We start from the raw sequence: 11,717 nt of genomic DNA, 5'->3' as shown, positions 1-11,717 counted from the left end.
ATAGTATTCCAACATAATAACTATTTAACTTTTAACTTTTAGTATACATATAATATAATGTGGATTATTAAATAAGGATTATGCTATGTGTATACCAAAATCAGCCACCAAAATTAGTCACCAGTATAAAATATTGAAAAAATTAAATCACACATGTATTTATACACAAATACATTGGTGGCTGATTTTAGTGTACAAATAGCATTTTTTATTAAATAATTATATAAAAAATTTTACTCGTTCAAAACATTGAAAAATAAAAAATATACTGCATTTGAAACTAGCATGAAATAATCATTTTTCTTATTAGGTACTGTCACTACCTAAAACAGTAAAACCCCCAGATCCATCCACACCGTCCAAGCCACGTGTCACCACCTGAAAACCGTACACATTTCACGTTCTTTATAAAATAATATTTTAAGTGTAATTAATTATTGTTCCACGTTGTCGTTCTGATCCACTACTTTTGTTTCCATCCACACATATATATATTTTGTGTGGTTGAAAAATAAATGAAAAAGAAAAGAAAAGAAAAGAAAAAAAGTATAGTCACAGCTCAAAACATCAACGGCTTTCATCGAATTCACGAGACGCCGGTGACGCACCCGCGCGTGACGGTATCGTTGCTCTCAACGATTTTTCAGAGCGAGGACTCGTTTCTTCGTTTTCTCATTTCTCCGAGTTTTTTTGTTCCTAAATCTTTTGTTCTCTCATTGATTCCTCGATTTCCGTGAGGATTCGAAGGGATTCTTCACTTTTGATGCGAAGGAATTTGGAGAAATGCTGGATCGGGAAGCTTGATTCTTCTGCGGTCTCGCGATCGTCTTTATTTTTCAGCTTTGTTTTTTTCGTGTGATTTTGCTTTGACGCGTTCCGCGAGCTGATTTACGCGGAGGTTACTGTTATATAGGCTTGAATAGGCATTTGATTTGTGTTTTACTGATTTTTGATAAAGGAATTCGATCGAATCGGGATTTTGTTGCAATCATGACTCAGGTACTGTTTCTTATGAATCTGAATCTCTGTTGCTATTTAAAGAGGTTTATTACTATGAGCTGGTTTTGAAGAAAAACTGAAAAAGAAGCTGATCTAAACACATAATGGACCTTTGAATTGTGTTATTTTTCTGAAATGATGATTTATGAATAAGCTGGTTTGAATGTATTCAGAGAAAGCTAATCCAAATAGGTCGTTGTGATTTGTGTTGTTTTTGTCTGAAATGATGATGACAAAGCTGATTTGACCTCAAAATATAGTTAACCCAAACAAACACTAGGCTTGTGATTTTGTCTTTTCTGAAATGGTGATGATGAGAAAGCTGAAACACGCATTAGTTATTTGATGATAGTTATTTATTTGTTTACTTTTTCATTTTTTTGTGATGTTGGTTATGATTGTGGCAGGCTGTGGAGGTTCTAAACCGGTATGGAACGGATCTTGTTGGTGAAGCCAGGGGTTCTGATTCTGAGTGTTTGGCGGGTTTTGAGTGTTTCTTGAACATCGTGAGGGCACTGGGGATGGGGTCATGCATCTCAGAGGCTGGTGGTCACTCTCCTCCCCTTCTTCCAATCCAGCCAGACACCAATATGGATGGTGGGAAGAAGAGGAGGTTGAAGGGTTCCCCTTCCTTTGATTACAAAGTGCCTGGGAGAATGCACCTGAATGGGTCCAGCGATGTTGCATCTATGTACTGCAAGCAAGGTAGAAAAGGGATCAACCAAGATGCTATGCTTGTTTGGGAGGTTAGTTCCATTTTCTATTAGCTTCAGTACTGCTCGTGTTTTGCGATACTTTAACATGGAATTGCCATTTATATATTTAAAATAAATGGCAATTAAGTTCTCATGCATATGACTCAGCATGAACCTAATCCTATATCAACATAACTAAATAAAAAAGTAATTACCATTCCACCGAATTCCACTGGTTTTGAAAGTGCAAAAGCTGTATATTAGAATAATAATCAAATTGAAGTAGACGGTCTAGTTTTTGTAAGTTTGAAAATTAACTATTCTTGTTTATGTATTTGATAGTTCTTTCTTTATCTTATATTAAATAAAATGTTAACTATTATCATTTTCCTTTTTGCAGAACTTCTGTTCAAAGGAGGACACCATTTTTTGTGGTGTTTTTGATGGTCATGGACCTTATGGCCATAGGGTTGCAAGGAAAGTCAGGGATTCTTTCCCTTTAAAACTTAGCGCTCAATGGGATTTCCACCGCAAGAGTACAGATGGGCTGAGTGATCAGGGCAGTGCCGCAGGAAGTTACAAATCTGAAGAGATTGGGTTTAGACTGGTTGATGAGAAACCTAGATTGACTGATCATGAGCCTGATGGAACAGATACTATCTTGACATTAAAAGAATCCTTTTTGAAGGCTTCTAAGATTATGGATAAGGAACTGAAACTGCATCCTGATATTGATTGCTTTTGCAGCGGGACTACAGCTGTTACCTTGGTTAAGCAGGTAAGCAATATAAATTATAACAATGTTCAATTGATAATACTTTAATTTGTTTTATATATAATTGTTACCCCGTATGTTTTCTAGGGCAAGGACCTTGTTATTGGAAATGTTGGGGACTCCAGAGCTATATTGGGTACCCGAGATCATGATGATAATCTTATTGCTGTTCAATTGACAATTGACCTCAAGCCAAATCTTCCCAGTATGTATCTAGTCTCTTCTGTCCCTCTCTTTCTCCTTTTCATATCTCTGTGTGTGCTCCTTATGTTATTGCTGTTTAATCTGAAAATGGAACACCTTTGACTATTTCCTTTATTATTCCTGACTGCTGAACAACATACCCTGTAAAATCACTGTTAAATAATGTTATGTAGCATTTACCACTTATGCTCTATAGCAGTAAGCCATGCCCACCTGAGTGGATCAAATAAATGATCCAACATTTTCTAAGTTGCAAGTTGTTTGACCTATCTTTTTAGCCCTTCTCTGGATCATTTAATATGCTAACAGCAGAATACTAAGCTTTGAGATATTATTTCCGTTCAGAAACTTGGCTATATTCATCACACATTTCGTTTTGCATTTTGAAATAGAATCCGTTTTTAACGTGCACCTCTATAGAACAAATCCTACGTGAAGTCTAACTATCTTGTTTACAGTTTTGAAGCCTTACTTTTTCTTTTATTTTGTTGCTTTATTTATCCGGACCATCAATGTGTTATATTTTCAATGGATGGTTTAATAATGTGGTTACTGGGAATTTGTTACCATACATAGGTCAGTTTGGCTTATCTATGTGGATATTGACGTCTGATGTGGTTTTCTATTTCCTGCTTAGGGGAAGAAGAGCGAATCAGGCTTCGTAAAGGAAGGGTCTTTCCCCTTCAGAATGAACCGGATGTTGCTCGAGTTTGGCTGCCTAACTCTGATTTCCCTGGTCTTGCTATGGCAAGGGCTTTTGGAGATTTTTGCTTGAAGGACTTTGGACTGATTTCAGTTCCAGATGTGTCATATCATCGCCTTACTGAGAATGATGAATTTGTTGTATTAGCAACAGATGGGGTAAGGATGTTGGAGGCTCTTTTTCTTGTGATGTACTATCTTCTAAGAACTGCACATTTGTTGAAACTGAATACCTTTCAAGATTAACAATAATGGATTGAAATTGACTTAAAATAGTGTTCTCATGCTGGTATTATCGTTGAATAATTTGCATGAACTAAATATGGTTCATAGTTGATTGCATTTAGATTCACCTCATGTTATTTCTTCCCCCTTTGGAACTGGAACTTCTAGAATGTTAACAGAAGCTTCTTATATATATATATGTGTGTGTGTGTGTGTGTGTGTGTGTTGCGGGTGATGTAATATTTGCTGTATCAGGGGATTGTGTATGAAATACTTTAACTGTTTAATAAACTCGTGTTGATTCCTTTTGGCAGATATGGGATGTTTTATCAAATGAAGAGGTTGTGGACATCGTGGCATCTGCTCCACGCCCTTCTGCGGCTCGATCACTGGTGGAGTCAGCTGTTAAAGCATGGAGGATGAAGTTCCCTTTGTGCAAGGTTGATGATTGTGCTGCAGTTTGCCTCTTCGTTGATTCAAATTCGGACTCGGGTTCGGCATCGACCGCAGATGACTCAACACTAGAGCCACCAATTGACCAATCCGAGCAGTCTTCTCTCCTTAGCGAGAAGGGAACTGGCGTGGATGCTGAAAAACAGCAACAATAGCTTAGCTTTTGTACCATGTCTCTTCCCAAGCCTTGCTGGTTTTATTGAGAAGGTTGGGAGAATTATGCTGCAACAGTAAAAATGGGTCATTGTTTTGATGATTTTTATTTTTTGGTAGCTTTTCTGCCAATATTCTTTTCATTATTTATCTTTTCCCTTTCCTTCAACAGTATATGAGGGGAAAGAAGGGCTTCAGTATGTGTATTATATCCGGAGGAAAAAGGGTGCCGGGCTTATTTTTTTTGGTGCTGGATGTCGTTTTCCTTCTGTGTAGCTTTGTTAGATTTGGAGTTTTGTAAATCCAAGTCTCTTTGATCCTCCTTATTATATAGTGTGTCCGTTGGCTATCTGAAATCTGCTGTCATTTTTATTTTTCGTCTTTTTTAAATTGTAGTTATAATTTCCCAGTGTAGTCAGTGTACACACGAGAACTGAAACAGATTTTGATTTGTTTGTCATGACTTTGAATCAGGTTTCTGTTGAATTTTCTTAAGCGTTATGCTGCTACCAGGTATCAGGCTTCGAATTTCTAATGATATTGTAAATATTTAAGTATGATCTATGATGGTATAGTGCATACTGCTACCGCGTATGATACTTTTTTATTTGACTACAAAGGGAAAAATTATCTGGAAACTGGGCCTGGATTTATTAGTAAAATGAAAAGGACGTATTTTCAAATTATAAATTGTAATTAGGAGGTATTTTATTTAGAAAAAAGAAATAGAGTAAATTACTATTTTGACTTTAAATAGATTCAGATTTTGAAACAAAGTTGACGTGTATTGAGTATTGACGTGTTATAAAAGAAGATGGACGGATTAATATATTTTGGAAAAGTCTAGGGTACCAACATATTATCTGGCAACTTCTGCCAACTCTTATTTATAATTGTGTTTTATGGAAGTGTGTTGGTGGATGTGTCTAATAATTAATATATTTTAAATACATATATAAAGAGACATATCCAGAAAATATATCTATAAAGACACTTCTATTAAACACAGCTATAAAAAAGACATTTTTATTAGACACATCCACGAACACACTTCCGTGAAATACAATTATAAATAAGAATTGGCAGAAGTTGGCAGATATGCTGTTGGTAACGTAGCGGAACCGATATATTTTTTATGTTTGAACGTATGAATATATTTTATTTTGAGAAATTTAACATGTTAAAATACATTATATAACACTTATTAAAATACATTATATAATATAAATAATTTATTTTTTTTTGTATATTTTTGAACTCTAAAAATAAACTAAACAACAAATGTATTTATTACGTACTAACTCATTTGGTGGCTATATTTAGTGAGTAGATAACATTTTTTTTAAAATTAAAACTTAAAAATAAACTCCCCCCTTTTTTTTTTTAATTTTTTTCGCAATGCACCGGCTAGTAATTTAGGAAGAGAAGAGTATTACACTATCCAGTATCTACTATGTCAAAATAAATAGAACACAATTTTAAGTGTGGATCCCAGTCTCCACCTACCTCCATGTTGACGAAGTTATCAACTTAACGAGTGCAGTTTCTTGGAAACTCGAAACAATTTGGTAAAGTAGCAGGTGCACACACTCCTCAACAATAATTATTCTCATCATTTTTATTACTTGTAATGTATGTATGTATCTATCCCCTCTGATCTTCTTCACTCTGAAACAGCGTTGACTTGGTTGAAGAGAGAGAGAGTTCAGATAATTAATGGCAGATGGTGTCGTTTCCTTCCTGATTCAGAACTTGTCACAGCTGCTTGTTGATGAAGCGAAGCTGCTGTCCGGTGTGGAGGGAAAAGTCAAGTCCCTCATCAGCGAGCTCAAGTTCATAGACATCTTCCTCAAGAGTTCAGAGGGGAAGCGCAACAACAACATAGTTAAGGAAGTTGTGAACCAGATTAGAGATGTTGCCTATGAAGCTGAAGATGTTGTTGACAACTACGTCGCCAATGTTAGCCTCCACAGAAGCAGAAGCATCCTGGGGAAGATGTTCCATTGTGTTGGCCAAGCTATGATGCTTCATAATGTGGATGCTGAGATTGAGAATATCAAGAGATCCATTTCTGAGATATACAGCAACAGGGACAAGTATGGCATTGGAGAAGGTGAGTTCCAGTGTGGTGGAGAAGCTACCCCAGCTGCCACGGAGGCACTCCGGAAGAGGAGAAGGGATGTGGAGGAAGAAGATGTGGTTGGATTGGTTCATGAGTCTGATACTGTCATTAAGAAACTCTTGAAGACAGATTCACGGCTTCAAATAGCTTCCATAATTGGTATGGGTGGTTTGGGAAAGACTACCCTTGCTAGGAAGATCTACAATAGTAAGAAGGTGAAGGAGAAGTATCCATTTCGTGCATGGGGTTATGTGTCTAATGAGTATAGAGCTAAAGAGTTATTGTTGAGCCTTATTCGGTGTTTGTCAACATGGAAATCTAATGAAGAAAGTGAAGAGGAACTGAAGGAGCATCTAAGAGAGTGCTTGAATGGGAAGAAGTACTTAATTGTGCTTGATGATATTTGGAAAACAGAAGTGTGGGATGATGTAAAAGGAGCTTTTCCAGATGACAATAATGGTAGCAGAATCTTGATAACGAGTCGAATTGGAGAGGTAGCTGCTTATATGGGAACAATGCCTCCTTACTTCCTTCCATTTCTCACTGAAGAACAAAGCTGGGAACTTTTCTCCAAGAAAGTGTTTAGAGGAGAAGAAGATTGTCCACCTGATCTAAAAGATTTAGGCATGTCAATTGTTGAAAGCTGTAGTGGCTTACCTCTTGCTATTGTGGTGCTAGCTGGGCATGTTTCCAAGAAGGAAAAGTCTCTTAGAGAGTGGTCAAGAATCAAAGAACATTGGCTTCGTGTTCGTGACAACAACACTGTGGTGGTGATGGACATACTAAAACTTAGCTATGACAGTTTGCCTCAAAAATTGAAGTCTTGCTTTTTATACTTTGCAATCTATCCTGAAGATTATGAGATCCCTGCAAGAAACCTTATCCAGTTATGGGTAGCTGAAGGTTTTATACAAATTCCAGAAACTGGAACATCAGATACATTAGCACTGGAAGACATTGCAGAGTATTACTTAGAAGAGTTGGTTGATCGTAGTCTGGTGCAAGTGGCAAGCAAGAGGAGCGATGGGGGCGTAAAAACATGTCGAATTCATGATCTTCTTCGCGATCTTTGCGTATCTGAGAGCAAAGCAAGTAAATTCATAGAGATACACAGAGAGTTGGACATCAACAAATCCAACTCTAGAAAGATGTCTTTCCACCACAGCACACAATTCTCATCCTCACCAAACAAAAACAACCACTTTCACACACATTCCTTGTTCCTCTTTGGAGAAGAGCTTACCTGGGATGATGAATCAAAAGGATGTAAACAGTTCAGGAAAAGCTTCAAGTTGGCCCGTGTTCTACACCTCAACAAAGTGTTGTTGGATTTGCCACCTAGTGGCTTGAAGCTGATGATCCATCTAAGGTACTTGAAGATAAAAACAGATTCTAGATCTGCTGAAAATATTTTAGATTCTATATCCAACCTTAGGAATCTAGAAACACTGCATTTAAGTTGTGACTGGGTGGTCTCCATCCCAATCAAGATATGGAAGTTGAAGCGGTTGAGGCATTTCAACTTGAGAATCAAAGAGATTTCTCAGATGTCTAGAGTAACAAACAATGAAAGAATGTCCAACCTTCAAACCCTTTGTGAAGTACCTCTCTATTCAGAAACTATATCAATGCTTAACAACAATGGAAGCTTCCCTAACTTAAAGAAGCTGGGTTTATGTTTCTATCCAAACTTCCAGCAATCTTCTACAGGTGCTGCCAATCTTTCATCACTTAGCATGAACCACCTTAGCAAACTATGCACACTCAAAATAAGAGGTGATCTCTTTAATCCATTCAGTGCAAATGGATTTAAGTCAACGTTTTTTCCATCAAACATTGAGAAGATTACCTTGGTAGACTTCAAGGAATTGGACTTTAAAGCTCTGGGGAAACTCCGGAATCTGAGAATTTTGAAACTGAGAAGAGGATCAACAGGGGATGGTATTCATTGTGTGGCCGGAGAGTTCCCGGCGCTTCAAATGCTTCAGATGAAGGAAGTGAAGGTTGAGAGGTGGATACAAGATGAAGGTGCAATGCCAAGTCTTAGTCGTTTGATCATCAAAGGTGGTGCAGTGGAAGACCTTCCTCTACAACTTCAATCCTTGGCTTCCATTAAATAGAAGCATGCTAAGCAGTGGTGACTCATATTCTATAATACATCAATGTGAGATCATAGTCTGATTGGTTCTTTGTTGTGTACTTTTGTTGAAGCTTGAATTATTTTCCATGATCATTCTGAAAGCTAAGGCTGGTTCTTTTTTATTTTATGAATAAATGACCATTTGTACCCATGAAAGATGAAAACGCTGACATATGTACTAACGCAAGATGTCTTCCATGTAACAAAAGTACCCTGTCTTTGGAAGGTTGGAGTGCCACGTAGAGTACTTTTGTCATACGAAAGGCATCTTGCGTGGTACAAGTTTAGTTTCGATCTAGTGTGGGTACATATGTCAGTGTTTTCATCTTTTATGGATACGAATGGTCATAAGGTCATTTATTCTTTATTTTATTTTATTTGTATTATATTTAGCTATCTACATCATATTTATTTAAGTGCTACATATTCTTTTCTTTTTTTGTATTTATAATATATACTATTTCTAGCTAAAACTTATTGTTTGATCCTTTTACCAACAAATAAATTAAGTGAAAAAGTAAAGATAAACAAAAATATAAAAATGTAATTTAAATAAGTTTTTAACACTTAATTTAAAAAGTTTTAAAGAGTCTCTTAATTTGTTTATTCACGAAAAAAGATAAAATTAGAAGTATAGAATATAATAATAAAACTAAATGGTCGTGACATTTTAACATCAAGGACAAAGATTATGAAGAGAATAATAGAAAAAGGAGAAATAAATTATATTGTTAATCTCTCATGTCAACATCTTCAATTTTTTAATTTGACAAGCTATCCCAAAGTCATCCCATGCAAATATATGAGTAATATAACAATTTAGTCCCTGAAAAGGTTAGTTGTTTAATCTTCAGCAAATTTTAATTGCTAAGTGAGTTTCTAACTTTTTATTTTATTAGATATATCAATTTTCATATCAAATTTTGATAAAAAATTAGACAAATTAATCTCTGTCATTTATTTAATAGAAACATACAAGTTCCTAAAATTTTTTAAAATACTAAGACCAGTTGTTCCATATAGACAAACAATATGATGTAGAAACTGGTTTGACTAAGAGTTTATTTGAAATGCTAGGAATTAGAATTCACTAAGAATTGAATTCTTTTGAGAATTTTAATTTTTATTTTTCTTTCATTTGTAAATCAGATCAAAAGGGGTCTGATTTTCAAATTCACTCACATACTCTTCAAACTTGAATTCTATTCTATTAACATATTATAATCATTTCAAATCATGAAATTGATGGTTTTCAAACAAGCTCTAACGAAATAAAAGTTTAAGGACTAACTTGATAATGAAAATTTATTGAGGACTAAAGTATTTGACTAAATTTCTTAGGGACTAATTTGGAATATTACTCTAACTAGCACTTAGTCTTGCTTGCACACACTGTTGCTCACTTTACATTCATTTTAGTGTTCATTCACACACTAAAAAAGTTCAGTTCATCATTCTCTTCTCTGCTCCATTGCATCGAAAGATGCAAGTTTAAGCATACATCATGAATGGTCAAGATTTAAAATATCATATAATTACTTAAAAAAATTGTCTAATTTTAGACTCTATTTTTAACTATTAATGTAAAAGACATTGTTATAATTTTATGAATAAAGAAAAGTGATCGGTAGGGACATTTTTATCTTAAAGTGGATGATGGTCATCATGGTCATTTGAATTATTGGTATGGAAAAAGATAAAGGACAAATATTGAAGAATATTTTTTTCATCAAGAATCCATAAGCATAATAATGTGGAGACAAATTTGCATGAATACAAGTCAAGGTTGCCGTGACAATTTCCCAACAATGTGCCAAAAATGTGAAACCAAGCAAGATAAATGCAATGGCTGGTTGGAACAAACACGGATGATAAGAACTTCGCTCTAATAATAGAGCTGAAGATATTAATATATTATTGCTGTTGGGGCTACGCTGATGCAGATGTCTAGTCTTTTAATTTCTTCCAGTTAATTGTTCTTATTATCAAAAATAGTTGATAACAAAAAAAAAATTAACTAAAAACAGTACAAATTGAGAAAGAAAGTTGGATGGGAGGAATTGGTGGGAGGTGTTCATTTAAAGAGTCCTTTTGAGCTTTTGGTTTTGAAGTCCCATAGTGACTGACATAGAATGAATACTTCTATCATCTCCATGGTTGGTGTGGTTGTTAGAACTCAGGAACAAAAGTATATATATAGTATCTAATTATTTTGATAGTCTATATATATATAATTCATCAAACTTTTAATTAAATTTGTATTATTTAAGAGTTTGTAATAATTAGATACATATTCTATAAAATATAATAACTCAACAAATATTTTTTAAAATGATTTTTTATTCTCTTCAAGATGAGAGGAACTTATTTTTCTTCCTCTTTTAATTTTTTAATATTTACTGGTTCATCAAACCATCAACAACACAGTTCAGATTTTCTTCTCACGAATAAGCTAATTTGCTTAAGAGCTCGTAAATCTATAGGTGATTTGTTCAGCTTAAATTAAGAAGAAAAAAAATTTTAAAATAGGAATACATAAAGAGTACATAATATAAAGGATAATAACTCAACAAAAAATGATAATAAATAAATTTACATTTATTATTAATAAAAAAATAATTTAAGTAACACAAAAGAGAGCAGAAACATAATGAGCAAGTACTTCCATAGCAAAGACAATGTGATGATGCTCCATGACGTGCATGCTCGTATTAACAACATTAAGAGAAGGATCGATGACATTTATCAAAATAAGTCCAAATATGGCATCCAACAAGGTGATTTTGAAAGTCATACTGAAAACGAAGAATTTGCAAAAGATTCATTGATTGCGAGAAGAAAGGAGTGAAAGAAGAGAGTGAAAGAAGGGGAGGTAGTAGGCTTGGTGCATGACTCCACTGAGGTAATTAGCCAACTTGAGAGAGGAGATTCATAGAGTTGTTTGCATATTAGGCATGAGTGGCTTGGAAAAGACCACTCTTGACTCGAAAGATCTACAACAACGACAAGATCAAGAGCATGTTTCTATGTTGTGTGTGGAGTTTTGTGAACGATTACAAAGCTCAAGAATTATTACCGAGTTTTTTGAAGCTTTTGGGGTTATCCACAGTAAAGAATTAACTGATAAAGAAAAAAAATAGAAAGAAAAGTCAGAGATTGCATGAATATATAAGGTGATTTGTTGTATGTACAGCTTATATTGATAATATTGTTCAGCTTAAATCGAGAAGAAAAAAATTTAAAATGAGA

General features: G+C 34.8%; 2 protein-coding genes across 5 annotated transcripts in view; both read left to right on the top strand.

The window, feature by feature from the left end:
• Window positions 497-4,562, top strand: LOC107635591 (probable protein phosphatase 2C 33). The gene is made up of 7 exons (XM_016339101.2): window positions 497-620; window positions 959-999; window positions 1,407-1,745; window positions 2,095-2,472; window positions 2,557-2,674; window positions 3,311-3,534; window positions 3,915-4,562. Exons 2-7 carry the CDS (start codon window positions 991-993, stop codon window positions 4,206-4,208), a joined length of 1,362 nt encoding a protein of 453 aa, XP_016194587.1. The 5' UTR covers window positions 497-620; window positions 959-990; the 3' UTR covers window positions 4,209-4,562.
• Window positions 4,634-11,717, top strand: part of LOC107635590 (disease resistance protein RPP13-like) — a 24,887-nt gene continuing 17,803 nt past the window's right edge. The window contains exons 1-2 of one of the 4 annotated variants that reach the window (XM_021122204.1): window positions 4,634-4,719; window positions 5,884-8,806. In XM_021122204.1, the coding sequence (XP_020977863.1) occupies window positions 5,923-8,448 (2,526 nt within the window). In that variant the 5' untranslated portion in view covers window positions 4,634-4,719; window positions 5,884-5,922 and the 3' untranslated portion in view covers window positions 8,449-8,806. Of the gene's footprint in view, window positions 4,720-5,502; window positions 8,834-11,717 lie in introns of those variants that run through there. The other 3 variants (XM_021122203.1, XM_016339098.2, XM_021122202.1) reach the window with 3 other exon arrangements.

The sequence above is a fragment of the Arachis ipaensis genome, chromosome B04 (assembly GCF_000816755.2).
Source record: "Arachis ipaensis cultivar K30076 chromosome B04, Araip1.1, whole genome shotgun sequence".
Lineage (NCBI taxonomy): Eukaryota > Viridiplantae > Streptophyta > Magnoliopsida > Fabales > Fabaceae > Arachis > Arachis ipaensis.
The sequence above is the reverse complement of the archived record's forward strand: the minus strand, read 5'-3'. Positions and strand labels throughout refer to the sequence as shown.